Source organism: Harpia harpyja, chromosome 12, assembly GCF_026419915.1.
Source record: "Harpia harpyja isolate bHarHar1 chromosome 12, bHarHar1 primary haplotype, whole genome shotgun sequence".
NCBI lineage: Eukaryota > Metazoa > Chordata > Aves > Accipitriformes > Accipitridae > Harpia > Harpia harpyja.
Genome location: NC_068951.1, coordinates 3,448,337 through 3,467,631, shown reverse-complemented (window position 1 = coordinate 3,467,631; position 19,295 = coordinate 3,448,337). Strand labels below are relative to the sequence as shown.

The window sequence follows — 19,295 nt, the reverse complement described above, 5'->3', positions numbered from 1 at the left end:
CAATGGCAACCTACTCCTGCCCTGCTTCCTCTCCTTCACTCCCTTGCCGATCCAGGAATAAATCTACCGAACAGAGGAGGAGGGAAAAAGAGAAGATGAAAGATCACAGATGAGAAAAATTAAGACAGGGAATAATTTCTGAATACAATATTGGCTACCTATAGTCTGATCCAAGACTGCTTCTTAATTAGTGTTAGAAAACATTTGAAAAGCAAGGCTGCTGGACTGAAACTGCCTCTTGCAGATATAGCATTGCTCTCATGCATCCGTGGATCATTCCTGTTGACGACTCCTTGGCAGCCGAAAATATATTCAGACTGTCCAAAGACAGGTTCTAAAATTTTAGATTCCCTCTGTCAACAGCTAGGTGATCATCTCATCTGCAATACCTAGTGGATCAGATAACCTTTCTTTTCTGGTTTACTACCAATGATATTTTCTTGATGGGTATTCCAGGTAGTACAGACATTTGTATGTAGGTTGTAAACCTGGGTCCTTTAAATCAGCAAAGCACTATTTCAATCATCTCACTATGGCATAAGGTGATTCTATTCAATACAGAAAAAACCCAAGGACAGCAGATGTAATAAATAAAGGATTTCTTCTGGCCAGAAACCATATACTGTTGCTTGAAATTAAATATTGTCATGCAAAAGACTGATTGGGGCATCCCTACTTCTTCTCAATAGCGTGGCCAAGAACTAAGCAAAAAGCAGATGGCTGGGGGAACGCAGAGCAAGAACCAGACTCCTTCCCACAAGTGGGAGAAGAAACCCTTGACTGCCTCCCATACACATGGCAGGTAACCTCCGAAGGAGACAAAGTCCAAACATTTGCCCTCAGAATCCAGGTTACGGTTCCTCCTTCTGCAGCATTACCTCCTGTCGGCTCAGTGGTCCCCAACCAAAGAATCAAGAGTTTTATGGAAAGCGGGTGTTGCCCAAAGGCCTGGGTACAGAGAGAGAAGTTCTCCCGAGCCACGACCATGGAAAACTTCGAATGTTTGACTACAAAGCCCTTGTGTTGGGCTCTGTGCTGAGCGTGGAGCTGGCCCAGCCCAGAGCTCAAGGCGACGACAGCGCAGGAGTTGATAGGCGCTGCACCCACCAGTGCTTTCCATGGGCCTGCGGCACACAAATATTCCTTTTTAGAATGGCTACAATTTAAAAGGTCATGTTGTAAAGTCATTCGATTAAAATAGTAATAAAAGAGTAAACATTAACTCACAATTTTTCCTTAGGTCTTTCTTATTTCCAGTTGGTATCATTTCTCCCAGACTAAGTTGCACCTTATGAATCTGCAAGTTTATCTTGATTGAAAATCTTTAACTTCTCAGTTTTCAATGCAAGAAAGCTAATGTCCTCCCATTCAAAAATACCTACTCCTTGCTCTCGGAACTCCCACGGTATCTTGATAGTGGCAATTACATATTATCCATATTATTTGCCACTACTGAGACAAAAGTACACCAAAACATGGTAAAACTGTCACAATAAAGGAAACGAATTTTTTCACGCTTTAATGAATGCTAGCTTTTATACTATGCAAAGAAGACAAAAGATAAAACTCCTGGTATAGCCTGGTAAACATTATCTAGCTGGTGGGCTCTTGCAAACATTCTGGATAGTCTTGATTGCTTAAGTTTCAATCATTATTACTCAATAAGGTTTTCAGAAAATGCAAACAGTCAACACTTTCTTAAAAAAAGAAACTGAGATAAACCTATGCACAAAAAACCCACACGGCGGATCAGGGAGAGCTGTAAATTGGCCCTGCTCCACGTGAATTAATGCAAAGGCATTGATTTGTTCTGGGTTTATGATAAGGACTCTTTGTTTAATTTCAGGAAAAGAACTTTAATTTTCTGATTGGCAACCAGAGCTATATATTACACAACCAGAAAGCCTAAGTTTGGCTTTGCAAGTGACCAACCAAAGCCCATCTGTCTCTGTAGGATGAGAGAAGGGAAAACAAGACTGGAATGGTCAACAGCATTTTGTTAAAATGAACCATAACTTCTGCCTGCACATCCCCTGCCACCTACCCACCCCAGACCAGCCCCGTGAGGACAGCGGCAATCTTGTAGGCCTCAGGAGGGGTTAGTGAAAAATTTGCTAATGATTTGAAGCCAGTATTGAAAACAGTTTTCCAGCTCATCCGAGAGGTGAAAATGAGACCAACTCCAGGGACCATCTAGATCTTACACAGGCACAAGTTTTTTTCATAGCAACAGGAAATAGAAAAAGAAGAGAAATTCAAATAAAAACACAGCAATACTGTCAAAAAGACAGCAGCAAGATAAGGGAGATCAAACAACAAACTGCTTGTTGTGTTCTTGTTCCTTATCTCAGAGAAATCCTGGAGGATAACAAACGTCCACTACAAGTGCCGCAGCATCCATCCTAGTGCTGGCAAAGCAGCTCCCTTTGCCCTACGTCTTCCAGAGCATAGATACAACTGTTTAATTGCGTTTATTGGCCCAGAATAGTACATCTAAGCAGTAACTGTAATGTTTGGCACTTAGTTCTCTGTATTCAAAGAGTTAAGCTATGTCCTATAAAGATAAAAATCTCCACTTTTATTATTTTGTAAGGCTGCCTAACAAATGAGGATCCAGCTGTAATTGTAACATTCCAAGCTCCGAAGGCGCCAAGTTTTACTAACTATAATTTAACTGGTCCAGTTGATGCAGTCCAAATTCTTGTTTGGATAATCAGCCTTTGTTTAAATATGTACAGGAAAAAAAAGCATAGGCCAGCATTAGCCTCTAGGCATGTCATGTGAGCTTATTACCCCGAAGCTTGCAGTAGCAGACACTCATGCACAAGAGGAGGATTATTTTGCTAGTATTACTGTTACGGTAACATATAATCAGACCTTCTCGCCCCCCAGCCCCCACCCTTTTTCTCTTTTTTTTTCCTCCACAATTCACAAGTCTTCTTTCCAAGTTCAAATAAAGTTTAAAGGTGAAAAGGTCAAGAAAGTTTCATGACTGGCTGTTGAAAGCAGGAGAAATAACCAGGGTCTCCAAGTTTGCATATACTAAAAGCTCAACAATTTTGTATTTTGCTGCAATTCATAACTGTACAAATCCCTTTTGCTGGATCTGTTTGGACTGAAATTAAACACTTGTTAATAATTTATAACTTAATATAATTAGAAAATAATAATAACTGTCAAGCAACTACATTCAATACATAAAGCAACTTGAGTGGCTCATTAGCTTATTTGTCAAAGCAACAATTTCTATATATTTTAGCTTATTTCTACTGGGAAGAGCAGTTAAAGAGCCACCCAGCTTGCTTGGAAATCATTTCTCCACCAGCTGGGAGCAATTCCCAAATTGCTGCACCTCACCCACATCCAAGTGATGCTGGCTCATTTTAAAAGCGGCTTAAGTCTGACTTCAGGAGGTGCCTTAACAGAAATGGAGGAGGGATGGCCAAAGCGTTATGCTGCTACGCGGACAAAAAAAATGCATCCCACAGCAATATGCTGCACATTATTTGCTCTAAATTTTACATCTGAATGAAAGCGTATCAGTGTTTGGCCAACAAACTGACCGTCGAAATGAATCATTTAAGAAACAGAAAATTCTTTATTTTTTATCTATGCTGGTAAGGGACCTTAGCTCAGTAAAGCGTGAGGGCCAGGCATAAAGCTGCCTGGTGATTCAGAAGGTGTTGCTTTCCCCATAACTAAACACAAACAGAAGAAATATTTTGTTTTTTTTCTGAGGAGTAAAACTGATTTCCAACATGTCAGTGGCCACGGTTCTCTTAGAAAGCAGAGGGCGGCTGCGTGTGCTGGGCAGTTTGGGTACTTGTATTTGATACATATCAAAGTATTCAGATATTTTCCAAATACATACAATTCCCCCCAAATCATTAATATTGTTGCAAGAAATCTACTACGTTAAGGTGGAACAAAGCAAATTCAACTGCATATACTGAGCCGGAACCTAAACTGATTGAAATCAATGTAATCTCACTTCAATCATGTCAATATTCATCAGGTAGAGTATCTCATCCATTCAAGACAAAAGTAGCCATAGAAATGTTCATTATAACTGATAAACTAACAGCTGTGATCCTCTGACGTTAAAGATCACTGTGCACCAGACAGCCAATCTTTTTTATCACTTTTCTCTCCTTATGAGTACCCATGCCAATTCTATTTTTGTTGCATATTAATTTATGATGTTAGAAAATGTCAAATTTAAGTACACAAAGGAAGTCCAGATTAAAACTTAGTCTCTGGTTTCAGCTGAGCCAGTCTGTCCAGATCCTGAACTAGTGTAAACTGATTTGAAGTCAGTGGTGCCAGAACAACTTGCGTTAGTCAGGGATCTGCTCTTGTTTTCATCTATTTATCTGATATAATTTCTAATTTACTTACTGAATAAGTCTCTTGTCTTTTCATTCAACTCCTCCTTCTCCTCTTGATTTTGTTTCTTCTGTCCCATTGCCTGTAAACTGAAAACTGAACACATCTATTTGCAGAGAGCCATCTTCCCCCACCCAGCAGCTTCCTGAATCCCCTCTTTTTCTCTCACCCAGTTCTTCCCTTCCTAACCCTGCCCTTTGTTGTTCCCATGCTTTGCTTATATTTACTCTCCATCCCTCTGTAATATTTCAAGGAAGGAGAAAAGGGCTTCAAATATTGCACATTATTTTAACAAGCACAACAGTTCTCAAAAGATTGTTTAGTGTGTCTTGAAGCTGAAGAGCTACCCAATTTCCTACCGTACGAATAGGCTGTGGGGTCCTTTAAAGTGACCGTGTAAATGAGAAAGACAGTAAGAAAAATTGTTTTGGTTTTTTTTTAAAAGTCTCCCATGCTTCTCCCAGAAATCAGATGGTGCCTACAGAGGAACCAGAAGAAGATGTCATTCTGGCTAACTGGAGTAGGTCCTTATAATTAATCTTTTTAAAATTCTTTAATCATTAGATAAATGTGGAAGATTTCCTTTTTTAAAGGGAATCTTCTAAAACACATGGAAAAAAAGATATGAATCGATAAAATTGATCTACAACATATTTTTACTTGAGAAAGGATTACAGGGTAGGATCCTAACATCACATACCTAAAACCACTTCTAGTTCCATTGCCTTTATAGTTCCAAAAAAATGTACATTTTGGAGACAAAGGCCTTTATCCTCTTAAGTGCTGTGGATTTCATGCCAATCTCCCAATATAAAGCAGACTTCAGACTTATACCCAAAAGAAATGGTCTTGGAAAGATTAGATTTTCCACCACAAAATAAAACCCTTGTGTGGTGAACCATACCGGTTTCAACATTACCTTCCTCCTAAGTGCTTGTTTGACATGGAGAAACACACCCACCCTATCTCCTCTCTTCCAAAATGGAAATGGTTTTATCATTGCTGTTGTGCCAGCCAGTTTTCCCATGTGTAAAATTTCCAGAATTGTCACGCGTACCTGAAAATCTGTAGATTTATCTATTTTTTTTCTTATTCTGTACCATTTTGCAATAGTGGCATACATTGCTCAATATTAGTGTACAAAACTCATTCCCATCCATGATGTAATACAGATAAAACCAGTATGAGTGACATATGATGAACATAACTGGATGAAAAATTCTTTTAAATCACCAAGATATTTTTGAGAGTTGCCCATCGAAGATGTGCACCTCTAATAGGAACAGTATATTTATATTACAGGGGATGAATTTTGCTAAGTATGTAGCAGCTCAACGAAGATGAGAGGAAACTTTCTTAAACTACCCATTTGGTAGAAAGGTATTTTATCAATCATCCCCATATTAGAAAACACAGATTTTCAGTATATTTCAAAATCCACTGCCAGTAATAAAGTAGGACATGCAAGAAAAGGAGAGAACTATAGACTTAATACAATGTAACTGCTGAGGATTAAATTTTAACACCACCAAAGCCACACAAAAAAAGAATGAATTCAAGAGTCAGAAGATTAAAACTGCATGTAGTCAGCTTGGGATTGGTATGCTACAGATGGAAACTTTCTTGACAACACACAGTTTAAATTCTGGTTAGGATATACTATGATTAAATGCTCCTACAATTTTTGAGTACATCATTTTTTTCCTACCGGCTACTGTAATACAAAAGACATCTCTTGCAAACATATAACTAGTAAAAAAAGTGCAAGTAAAAGCCATTTAGGTTTCCAGCAAAGACATAAAAGCAAAACAGCTAATGGACATCCAGGGTAGTCAAATCATTTCTGCAAAATCCATTAGTTACTAAAAGTTCTGGAGGGCTCAGTTTTTACAGTAAAACCTGTAAAAACTCAGTATCCAGTTTCTCTATTGGGACACTGAGGTGTGAAGATCCAAATGATGCTGGAACTGAACTTGTATATTTGAACCTTTTGAACTCCATCTGCCCTTCATAAATTACTTTACCACTAGCTTTAACACATTTCTAACCTACTATGCTAGAAAAATAAGGATTCATTAGAATAACTGAAAATGCAACTAACTTTATAACACTTCCAATGGAATTTGTCTTTGTTCAAAAGTCATGCACCTATAACAGACCTGCGGGATGAGAAAAAGCTTCCAGATAGTCCAGTGGAAATAACATCTGCCTTCACGCTACTGAAAACCAAGCACCAGACCCTCCCTCCCCAAACTCAAACCCATTTAAAGTAAATGAAAATTGCACTGTACAGAAACAGACAGTTGCTCCTTTCCATCTGGAAACACTGTCAAATAGCAGCAGATTCCACAAAATTCCCAACTGATACAAGAACTTAATTTTGCATCTCACAGTCAACACAAGCTAGCAGCAGCCCTCTGCTCAACATCCCATCAGTAGGAAAACATTTCAATTTTTCTTCCATCAGAAGTACAAAGAGGTGACAAACAGAGGCACAGAAGCTGCATGAGGAATGCAGTGTCACTTGAAGAGCTATTTTGCCATTCCTTTTAGCCTTCTCCTTTATTCTGCAGGACTTCGCTGCCACGCAGCAGGGGTAGCAGCCAGCAGCACAGGGAAAGCAGCGCACAAACTGACTTTTGCAAAGTTACAGCCCTGCCTAATACAAAGCGTGAAATTTCTATCGCTCCGATTTATAACAACTGAATAGTTAATTGTAATTTTTAAAACACGAAAACTTCAAACAGCCCTAAATTTGCTACGGCCAAATCTTACCCCGTGTGTGCAAAGACAGAGAAGGGCCCTGCCATCCCCTCTGGCTTCTAACGAACCCCTGTAGCAGCCTGGCAGCAGAGCTCCTAGTAGAAGTATTTGAGTGCGGTGAGGAATCTGGGCATCACTTGCCTCGAATCCCACGGTCCCGTTTCCAGCACCTAGCAGACATGGTTACACCTTCAAGTATGAAGAGCAAGACTTGCTTCATGACTGGGGAGCAGAGTAACCCCCGGGCGCAGCGTGCGTGGCCCCAGTCATGGATGTGCCACCTCACTGCAGAAGGCTCCGGTCAGCGGCGGGGGCCACACGGAGATCCTGCAGGATCCGCTCTGGCATGGAGGACCCATCCGTGTCTCTGTGTGGGTGCAGATGACATCTGGAGCTTCTCAAGCCCTCAGGCATCTGGTCCCCTCCTCTCTATACAAGGTAGATCATGGATGTTGGCTGCTCTGGCTGCTAACCTAAAATCTGGTGCTGGGTATTTTACTAGCACGTGAGAAGCGCACCCCTAAAGAATTTAAAGTCTTTTTTTTTCTTTTAGAGGCATCATCATCTTGACCCAGAACTCTAGGTTTGGACCTTGACTTGTGCAAAGGATAAAACTCTTGCCATCCCCTCTGCAATTCCAAAATCAAAAGCGTCGTCAGAAGTGGTGCAGTAAAATAAGCCCTGGCGCTTCTGATAAATTTTTCCTGCAGCATCTCCGGCTGCATTCTATGTTACGTGGCCCCAGAGATGTGCTGCTCTGAACAGATACGACTTTGCAATGCAGAGGCAGGGGAGGGTTATCGTCTTACTGCATCCACAGAGAAACAAAGAAGAAAGAGATTCACACTTCCTCTACAGGAGAGGTTGAAATAGTTTCGATTTTAAAAATTAATCCAACTTCAAGACAAAGCCTACAAAGATTCTTAATTTTAAGTTGCCTTAAACTGAAAGAAGAGATCCCACAGGAAGGCTGAGGAAGACCAAAGAAGGGAACTCCAGTAAGACGGCAGCCCAGCTGCTTAAACACAATGTTAACTTCTTTCTGTTGGACATACACACACGCACAGTAAACAGATTTCTCATCATTATTTTTGAGACTGTCAGCATGTTTATAGACAGTCAATCATTGGGATTTAGGAGAAAAACTAGGACTTTATTTGAAGTCCAGGAAGAATGGAAAGGCTGGTTCCCAAACGAGAGAGCATATTGTCATAAGCAAAACAATCTGCAAAACATACTGCCTTCTCCTACACCTTTCCTGCCTGCAGAGAGAGCTCAGCATTCAAAGCCGGGTGCCTGCCAATGCCTGTACAGGAACTCTTCAGCTCTTGTCCTGCTTTCATAAGGACTTTCTCTGGGTTCAGGAAAGTCGCCTAATTTTTTTTTTCTGTCTCAGATTTGTCACTTACAAATGAGGTAACTGCCCATCTTCCTCTCAGAGGAAAGCTATGAGAATTAATTAATATGTGAATGTGCTTTCAAGAGGGTAACTAGCATAAAAATACTTACTGCTTTTCTCTTTGGATTAAAGTGTTATCATACTGTATCTAGACACTGTATTTCAATTTCTCTTTAAAATGATCTCACTAAGCAGCAAAGGGACACAGCAGCTCCCATTTACAGGTCACCTCAGGTCTCCTGAACTGACTATGCTCCAGGGTTTTAGTGAAACTCAGAAATTCCAAAAGCAAAGCACATTGCCCTTAGTACATAAAAATGCTTCTGATTCACAGAATGACACAAATGTACAAGAAAAAAGGATGTCTGATTATTTTTTGTAATGGATGGCTTTTAGATGGACAGAATACACTTACGCATTTCTTAAACCACCAAACAGCAAGTGATTTTTAACAATGGGCTTGTGTGAAGTGCTACTTGTTTATCAAAAAGACTCAGAAAAAGAATTTCAGGGGTTGAAGTCTCACTGCGTTTTAACTCCTGAACAAAGAGTAAGATGCTGTAGCTGCACAAGTTTGTGCTCCATCATATTGTGGGGAGGCAGCCTGTCCAAAGTGCCTGTGCTCTGAGACACGATGCTATCACAACTTTTTCATACTTCAGATTAATGAAGTTGTATGAAATTATTTGACATTTAGAAATAAAATGAATAAAAAAGGAAAACGACAAAACTTTCTGAGCGATGTAGTTTCCCCGTTACATCTCGTAAGCTAAAAAGGACCTAAATTTCTGATATTAAAGAAATAGTAAAGGAACCAAACCCAAACCATAGCAACGACCTCCCCACCAAACCCAAACCCATGGAATTTAGCTATTTCAGAAAGCAAAGGTATGCACATCCAAGTTTTTATTCCTTGGAGTTCATTGGTTTTGGAATCACAAGCCGCGTCAATGGGTAAACGCACAGGCTGATCTCATCTAAGAGCTACGGGTTCATCTGTTGGGTACCTTACAAAATAGCAGAGATCAGTCCCGCCTGATGCAAACGTTAAGTCATAAGAATGACATTACATAATGTACAACAAAATGTTAATTTACAAGAAGGCAAAACTAATGCTTTTTTTCTCGGAAGCCCAGTGATATTCTAGAACGCATTAGACACACAACAAGATGGCACAAATGAATTAAATATTTTTAAAAACATTTTTCTATGTTATGCCATTTTGTTTTATATTTTGTTTCACTAGTTGATAATCTCAGAGACAAGAAAAAACATGCTGCTGGTGAAGTACTAAATCACACCAAAAGAGCTAAGGTTTTTAGATGAAACAAGAAGCTGATTACACATGCACTGAGTATACCAGCCACTAAGCATTTCTGGATTGTAGGGATAAGATACTCTCTTTGCTTATTACTGCCTTCTTGATCCAAAGAGATTTAAGCAACTGTTTTCAATTAGATGTTTTTAAGCTAGTAAAACTACATCCATAAAGACATATTTATAGAACAACTTAAAACTAGAAGAATTAAAACAACTAGAAAACTGATGAATTCCATTCCCCCACCCCTCCAGAATCATTTACTGACCATTAACGAGCAAAAAGCACTGCAATTTTAAGAATTAATCCACTGTCGCAAAATTAAATCAGATACACTAGTAGGGATAATGACAAACTGGTGGCTCCAGCGTTGTCAGTTTGCGGGTGATACAAGTTCAAGTCGTCTGTGCTAGTGGCCACTCTGTTGGAACAAACATGAACATAAAAGGTAACATTAAAAGTGCAGCAGCACCAACTGATTCAATTCTGTCACTGAGGATGCAGACTCATAATAAGTGGCATAGGGTGAATATTGCATTTTAGAAATGATCTGGCTAGTTCCAAGACTGCCAGACCTCAGCACACGGAAATAAAGGAAGACACAGTAATGAATGTAAATGAAAGAGAGATGATACTCATTTCCCTCTAAATTCCTGAACACAAGAGCCCAGCAGTGTGGCTTTGCTACACATGACTGCTTTCGTCCCTGTTAACCTATGATGAATATTCTGAGATTTACGAGAACAAAACCGAGCTTTGATAGTTTTCATCCGACAGTTGCTTAAACAAAATTTGCCTAAAAAGCTCTGCAGCATGTGACTACAAATATTTGCAAGATGAGTCGCCTTATCTCTAGCCACTGAAGAATATGCAGCAATGGCAGAGGCTTCCCCCCAAGCCTGCTCAGAGATGGCCAGAGCCACGAGCAGGCACACCCCCTCCTCTGTCAAAGCCAGAAGCATCGTTAATCAAGTATCTACTAACATCTATATTCTATACCTGACTGCCCCAGCGCTAGCTCTAGTCGGAGGCAAAATAAGTGGTAAGGAAAGTGTCACAGCCATAGAGGGGCAGGGACAGCACGCAGCCACGCTCCAGCCCTGCCTCCTCCTGCTGCAAAACCCAGCTGAAGAAGCTCGAGTCCACCTGGCATCCTAAATTTCAACTTTCTACACATTTCTACAAGCCCAATTTGTTCCTACCTAAGCACATTGTCATGAAAACTCTTAAAAGCACATTAACAGCAGTGTGACTTTAAGATTCCAATATATCATTTAAACATACATATTTTATACATTTAATACCCATCAGAATCAGGCCATAAATACAAACGGATATTACAAAGCACGAACCAGCGTCTCAGCTTTTTTCTGGCACAGCGGGGCCTTCGCCTGGGCACCCTGCACCACGGGCGATGGGTGCTGTGCCCAGGAGAGCCCCACGCTGCACTGCAGATGCAGGAGATGCTCCAGGACAGCATGTGAATCTCACATCTAATGCACGAGGCCTTGCAGCGAAGTGCGAGAGAGATTTTTTCTGGGTTTTTTTTGATTAAGATTAAATTTGCTTCACGTGCTGAAGAAGCACATGCTACGTAAGGCAATTTTAGAAATTATTTTAGGTGAATTAATCTATAGGGTTACACACAGGGTCTAGTTTTAGGGAAGCTCTTCAACACTGAAGCAAGGAAGTGACCTTTACTGCCTATGCAGCACCTCAGCTACCCCCAGACATGCAAGATAAAAATATATGTTTTACACCTGCATCCTGCCCATCCTGAGAGATCAACAGTAACCAGCAACTGGCAGCTGAAATCTTCTGCTGAGCCTTGGACAGCAGTGCTAGCCGTCCCGGTGGCCCTCTGCCCTGTCTCCCCCTTTGCCTTTTGATCTCGGAGAAAAAGGGCAAAGCTGGGTAGGAGTGCTTGAGGGAACCTGAGGTACCCTCCTTCCTCACAAGCTAAACAGAAATAAAGGAAAGGAGACAGAAAGAAGTAGTGACATAACCTGTGCAATTGTACACTGTTTTCTGTTCCATGATGTTAAAGAAAACAGAAAGCTGTAGCGATGCAGTCATCCTTTAAATCTCTCTGTATGGGTCTTGCTACAGTCCAAACCTGCTCGGATAAGCAGATCGTTACATACTTACTGAAATCATATAATGCACCCAGATGAAGATGCATAACTGCATCAGATTCACCCTTTTCAATGAATGTGGCTCTGATTTCTAATTGGTTTTGATCTTGTTTACAACATGTTAAGAAACAAGATTAAAAATATTACATTTTTATTAATGGGAAACTCAGTAATAACAAGGTTAGTCCAATGCCTTTTATCCACACAGGTGTCTTTCTGCATGGTAAAGGATGGCTCCTGTAAGAAAATGTTACAGGACAAAACCAAAAGCAAAGTTTCATACAATTATATCCAAATTGGCAGAGCAAAACTATGAAATAGAAGTGAACATAAAAGCAAGTGAAACAACATGAACAGTGAAGCAGTAAACAATTTTGCCTAAGGCACAACACTAATGCAAGACTAACTTCAAAGCGTCAACTGAACCAACAAAGGTGACAAACAATATGCATAATAATAAACTTAAAGCAGCACTTGCTCCCTTTTCTTCCCTTAATCAAGATCAAATCCAACAGAAAGGAACACCACACAGCATCACCGTTGTCCCTTGCTCTCGCAGGACGAGAGGTGGGAAGGGAAGGAGAAGCGCAGGGGGATAAACACGCTGAGCTCTTGTTAATGGCTCTGAAGCCGGTGACACACCAGGTACACCAAGCCTCTAGAAGACGACTGTCTCCGCTCATTAACAAGCAGGTATGTATGTATCTAACCCTGGGGTGGTACAAGCTGTATAGATACATAATGTACGCAGTGTAGAAAACTTTGCGTGAACATATAGCTGATTATAAAGTTCTCCCACTTACAGTGTGCTGTCAAACAAATACTTCTAATTCTGTAATTCCAAATACGAGGTTAGTACATCTTAGAAATTTCTGTTTTGATAATAACTTCTGGAATTTAAAACAGATAATCCCCAGGCAAGTTCTGGTCTTGCTCATAAAACACTTTAACTCTTTTTTTCATTTTATACATTGGACAAAGTATATAAACTAGACTACAGCATTTTGGCTACAAGTTTCTTCAAATAAACTAGGCTGAGACGTTACGTTAAGGGAAGTCCACCACATCAGAAGCTTTACTCTGCCTATTTTTTCTTTTTTTCCTAATTATAATTTATAATGAACCTCCTCCCCAGTAAGCTGACTCAGGGAAAAACCACTCTGAAAAGCATCAGCTACTGATGAATTATTTTTATTAATTAAGTTAGAGAAACAAAAACTACAGTGGTTTTCAGTGCTGCAACTCACAGCAGAACCCACAAGCTTGAAGGCAGAAAGAAGTGTGAAAGTCAGAGCTCTGCTCCAAATGGCTCCTCCATTTACCGAGGGGCTGAAATTCCATGAACGAGGGGTTTTTCTCTCTCCCTTAACCTAAGGATTTGGTTCTTTGAACAGCTGCTTTGGACTTAATAAAGCACCACAAAAGCCACTGCCTTTACGGCATTAAAAACTGAAATAATGGGTATTAAGCAGAAGTAGCTTTTATAATACACTGATATTTAAGTAGTTCAGCTTGTGATCAGGTTTGCTGAAAGAAGAGTAGATAGAAGAACGGGGTTAGGAAAAGCATTTAATCCTGGCAAGTTTCAAAGATCTTTAGATCTTCCTTTCAAGTTTTAGTAGCCAAGAGATGCAAGTTTTAGTTTTCACTTAGGATTTTCGACTGAGGACATTGAGGACAATCTCCAGATTTAGCACATTTGTGCGTTTCCCCGCAATAATCGGCTGCGACGGCTCCCACTGCACAAACCTTGACGCACCGGGCTGCTCTGCGGGGCACGCTCTCAGCCCCAGGAAATCACGCCAAGGAAGGTGGGGTTTCATTGCTGGGGATTTCTTCCTTTAAACATGCAGTAGATGGAGCAATTCATAAGATTTTCAGTAAAACTTTGGAATTCTCTTATTTAAGCCAGAATCCTCTTTGAGCGGCAATACTTTATATAATGAGCCCTATTTATAGCCCGCCTCTTCCTTTGGCCATTGGCTCTTCTTCTGCTTGCCCACTTACCAGTTTAGCTATTTTATCCAATCTCGCATGCCTTTTATGGAAAGAACTGAAATACCTTAAATTTGCACATGCAATGAAAAGGAGTCTTATTCACACAGTTAGGACTTGCTTTTTCATGCAATGCTGGTTACTGGAAAGTTTAACTTTTGTTAAAGAGGATACAAATAAAACAAAACAGGAAAGTGGGTATTTTTCTTACTTATTTCAAGTGTACATATTTTTGGTATTTTTTTTTTTTCCTGTGACACAGAATAGATAGTCTTCTGGGGGACTGTAATATCCCTCAGCGTGTTTTCCACCAAGAATGCAGAGAGAAACACTTTTTCTGAAGAAGTCATGGAAACTGGTAAATTGAAGACACAAGCCCTCATTGAAAACCTATAATTTTTAAATTAAATTTACATGTCAGTGGATCTTTTGAGCTTCGTCTGTATGTTTTTTATAATGTACATTTCTAGTGCTTTTTCCCATGGGTATTATGCACTATTTCTAAACTGGGATTACTCAAGTTGAAGTGTGATAAAGGGCACATTATAGTTATATTAAGCAAAACAGGGAGGAGAAAGCTTTTACATAGTCCAAAGAAAGCTGTGCTCAGAGCCTCATTTCTGGTAACAAGCAGAGCAAGGCAACCAGTCAGCTAGAAACTGCTGCTATCAAAGTAATGCTTTGTCTTGAGAAATAGTGATTTGTTTTATCTTTTTTTGTTGTTTTCTGCTAAAAAATAAAGGTTGTTTTCTTAAAAATCATTAACTCTTGCTCTGGGGTATCATCAGAAACATGTTGTGAGCAACAAAACAGAGAAGAAAGCTCTGTATTGTACATTAGTGTAACTTGTGCGATTACTCTTTGAAAGAGCTAAGGGAGGAAAAGAGGGGATTTCTGAACACAGCTTGGGTTACCATCTCATCATGCTCTTCCCAGTGGTTTCACAACCATGTTGTTATTCTTTGCAGCTCACCCGAAAGATGCAGGAACTTGCTTAACTTGCACAGTCTCCACAGTGCCCGGCCCAAATAAGTACTTGTCAACAGTGCTGCAGCCATATAAACAAGCAGCAGCTGGATGAGAAAAGGAGGGCATGTCAGCTCAGAGCGGCAGAAAAGGTTTTTCACGGCAGCTATTTGCAACCCTCCAAGGAGCTACAGAGGCTGCCCATTAAAACCCTGTTAAAACACTTCTGATGTTGTCAGCAGTGGAGAGCTGAAATAGCACAGTGATCACTGAGATGCTATCTGCCTCAAGCAGTTCAGTGGTACTGTCAATAATATGAGCAAGAAGGTACAAGATGAGCAACAACCTAATTCCTACATCAAAATTTCATAAACTCCCTCAGCTGGTAAACACTAGAGATGTGGGCAAACACAGGACAGCCAATAAACCACCCAGAAAAGATGACCTTTGGTCTGGAATCTTTCCCAAAAGCTTTGAACCTTTAAGTTAATTTACACTTTGAAAGCAAAGCAGCGTAATGGCAAGGAGAAACAGGAGGAAGGAGGTGACGGCTCTCCCATCAGTGCTCGCAATCTGCTCCCCAGCTTTGCGCTTCTGACAAAGCCCAAGGATAAACCATAGCAACACTCTTAGGCATATACACTTCCAAATATCCCATATGTGTACCTGTAGTTTCTCCCCACTCCTCTCTGCTTTGATTTTTGAAAGCACTGACTCGGTAGGCATTCCTTGGGGTAGTTTTTGCAAATATAGTCCTATCAGGCGAGAAAATTTGCTACTTCTCCTCCAGGAGAGCGGTGCCTTGTTTGAAAGCAGACCTCCTGATGTGCCAGGGTACTAAAACTGTGAGTAATGATAGCAGAATCATCTACTTCTCTGCTGCTCTGTGCTCATGAGTAAGTACTACTCACAGTGAATAATGGCTAGAGAAGCAGGGCCAAGGTGAAGAGTTATTTATAATACAGTAGCCAATGAGTAAGTGCTTAGCTATGAATTTACTGCTCTGGCTACAATTTCATGAGAAAATGAACAGAGCTAGCTTTTGGTTTTCCAGTTTTAAAAGCTGTACACCCACAAAAACCTAGTAAAAATAATTCAGGAAGGATTGGGGTAGTTATTTATAAAGCAACCTTGATAGAGATCACGTGCATCTTGCCTAAATGCAAGATAATCATAGATGCTTTTGTTTCTTAGATACTGTCCTCAGAATTGCCATGGCAGTCAGTGAAACTCCTAGACTCATCGTCTTAAACCAGTGTCAGATGCTTTCCCCTTTTTATGCAATAAATATCCACTGCAGAGAGCCAAAAGACAGAGCTCGCTGGAAATGAAGCAAAGAATTAGACTGTCATCTGCTCAGCAGTCCTGGGTTTAGGAGGTCAAGAATATCTCTCTACTTTTTAATATGAAGTGACCGTACTAACTGTCTTTCAGAACAAGTTTCTGTCAAGTGTACCTTGGATTTGCAGAAGATCCAGCATGCTTAGGAACAATTTTTAACTGTTTCTATCAGCCCAGAGTGAGGCAAAGGTTATTCCTAGAAATGCATTACTTTTACCCAAAGTAATAATAATATATTTGGGCATATGAAAAAATCTGACCAGGAAAACACTGGGACAACATGATCAAGCTCACCACTCTTCTGAATTTCCTACACAGAAACATACCATTTTCCAGTACACCCCGCAGAATAATTGGATATTTTCCAATCACCACATTACAGGTCATGACTTACTGGTCCAAATTTGGATTCTACTGAGGACCTGCTTATCGACTGAAAATCGGATGGCATGACACAGCAAGAGACTTTGGCTTGCCATTGCATATTTGAATGCTGGTTTATACAAAAGGACTATGTTTTAGTTCAGCCAGCATTTTACCCCACAAGACATATGGCTCAGATTTGTGATGGAAAAACAGAAGAAGCAATGATTCTACAGGACTGCAATTTATTTCAGAATTGTAAACACAGAAGGGATGGCTTCTTATGAAATTTTTAAAACCAACTGCTAGTTTTACTATCTGTTGTGCTTCCAGTTTGCAGAGTCCAAGGGGTATATTTTCACCTTGATGTACAAAGAGTTATACATGAAAACTATGCTCTTCAATTTTTCTTCAGGGAGTTGGTGTTAGCCGCGTTATTTCAGTGCTGCTGAGCTCGTTGCAACTGGCCTAACTTTACCTTGGTAGACAATCACTGAACTCAAGTCAGAGCCATCTCAGAAGCCTAATTAGGCACTTTTGCAAATCCTAAGTATCTTGTACATTTTTATATGTCTTATGATTTTAGAAAGCTGTCTTTTCCCCCTCCTTATCTAAAGGAAAATTAAAACAATTCAGTGTTAGAAAGAAGGAATATAAAGAGTAATGACAGTCTTATTTCCTCTAGTCTCACGAGCCTGAAGTTAAATACTTGCCTTTGTACAACTGTTTCCCTTCTTTTATTAGCTAAATATTGTGGCACCATGCAACCAGAGCACAAAGAATAAAATTACAACAATTTGAGATGAGTGTAACTTTTACAAGAGTCAGATATCCCTAACAACCCAGACAGTCAATAACCCAGCACAAATTAACTCTGGCAAATAATAGGTGTGTTGACCCTAAATTCATGAGGCAATAAAACCTACCAACAGCCTGTTTTAAAATACTCAGGCACTTCTCAAAGACAATATAGTTTTTGTTTGTGAGCAAGAAGATCATTAATTAGGAAAGCTTTTAAAAAAGGTTTTAGTATCATTAGCAAAAACTAATAGGAAAATAAATTAACTTACAACATCTGACACCAAGTTTGAAAAAAAGAAAGGCATTAAAAACCCAAAGCTAACCAGTCCATGTCCCAAGGACTGCATCCCGTAGACCCACTTCTCCACAGACCTCCATAACCACAATAACAAAATTAAATTTCCTCCCTTTCTTATTGCATTTTGAGTTAGGGACACATTGCTGTGAATGCAGATCTGTCGTATGGTGGAGTCACAGCAATATAATTTGAACCAACTCTGTTCATCTCTTCAACTCCACAACAATAAAAATACACTTAAAAACACAAAGCCATAATCTGTTCTTCCAAATTTGTTTTCTTTCTGAGAGCTTTTTAACAATAGCAGAGCTCCGGTAAAGTTACTATTCAAAAGCTGTCCTATGGTAGGCTCTGGTGCAAATTCTTATTTCTTGAAGGAAAACACATTTTCTAATTATTCGGAGAGTCTGTTTAAAAATGCAGTATGTTAAAATAACACACCATGAAAGTGCCCCAAAATATTTTATGGCTTTGAGTAAAGTTCTTTTTTCCCCTTCCCCTGGATGCTTGCTAAGAGATGCCATAATTAGTCTGCCAAACAATGATTACATACAAAGGAGTACACATAATGAAATTGTCCACTATTTCAACCATGTCAACTACAGAGTTATGAAAGATTTATATCTACTTCATATCAAAATTATTTAGTAAATGTCACATAGCACAGCAAAAACCACGGGCATATTATCGAGAGGGAGTCAGGCTCAGTGCAGAGCTCTCAAAACCAATACCCAACACGAGCAGACTCTGCAAGCAAAGTGTTTATGTGGCCATAAAACCATATGGTGGCAAACCACAATTTTCTGTCTTTCTAGAAAGAAAGAAAATACAGAATTTAAATTTTAAAAAGGAAGTCATACAGAAAGTAAATTGAAATATTAGTAACAGATATCAAAATTTGGAAAATGAACTGAGACAATTAAAATGCACTTGTAACTGCAACTGCTTGCTAAACCAAACCTGTGTTCTTGGACAGATTGCCTAATTTAAGCAGACGATGTACCTTCCTCTTAGCTTTTGCTTCAAGCTTTCCTTCCATGAGAAGTCAAGTAATTAACTTGCCAGGGGAAGAAATTTTCCTCTTCAATACCTTTACATTTGTGTAAAGCAAAATTATACAAAACGCTGATGCAAGACCCAAAGGGAAAATACTTGTGCTTGTACAGCACACCCTTGCCTAGACCACCTTAAATCCACCCATTGCCTACGCCTGGCTCCAGATCCGGACGTCCCCGTGATGCACCAGGGCCCAGTGTCTGCCTGCTGGGATGGAGTTTATTCACAGGAAATATGAAGGGAAAATTCACGCTCAGCTGCTTAATGAGAACTGACATTCCATCTCCAGAGAGAGAGAAACTTTGGATGTCAGGCAGGTTAGCATAGGGCAAGCAGACGGTCAATAAAATATTCAATAAAGTACTCTGATATGATAGATCTAATATTGTGGAAAAAGCCAGAAATTATATTTTTGATAAGAAAACGAGTTTAAAATGGTGGTTAAAATGGCCTATACAGTACTAACCTGCTAAA

At 39.8% G+C, this 19,295-nt stretch overlaps 1 protein-coding gene across 11 annotated transcripts in view; it reads right to left on the bottom strand.

The window, feature by feature from the left end:
* BCAS3 (BCAS3 microtubule associated cell migration factor) overlaps positions 1-19,295 on the bottom strand; it is a 374,723-nt gene that overhangs the window by 105,073 nt on the left and 250,355 nt on the right. Inside the window, exon 24 of one of the 11 annotated variants that reach the window (XM_052803652.1) lies at positions 9,438-10,287. The exons of the other annotated variants lie outside the window; for them this stretch is intronic. Within the exon in view, the coding sequence (XP_052659612.1) occupies positions 10,262-10,287 (26 nt within the window). The 3' untranslated portion in view covers positions 9,438-10,261. Of the gene's footprint in view, positions 1-9,437; positions 10,288-19,295 lie in introns of those variants that run through there. 11 annotated transcript variants of the gene reach the window in all.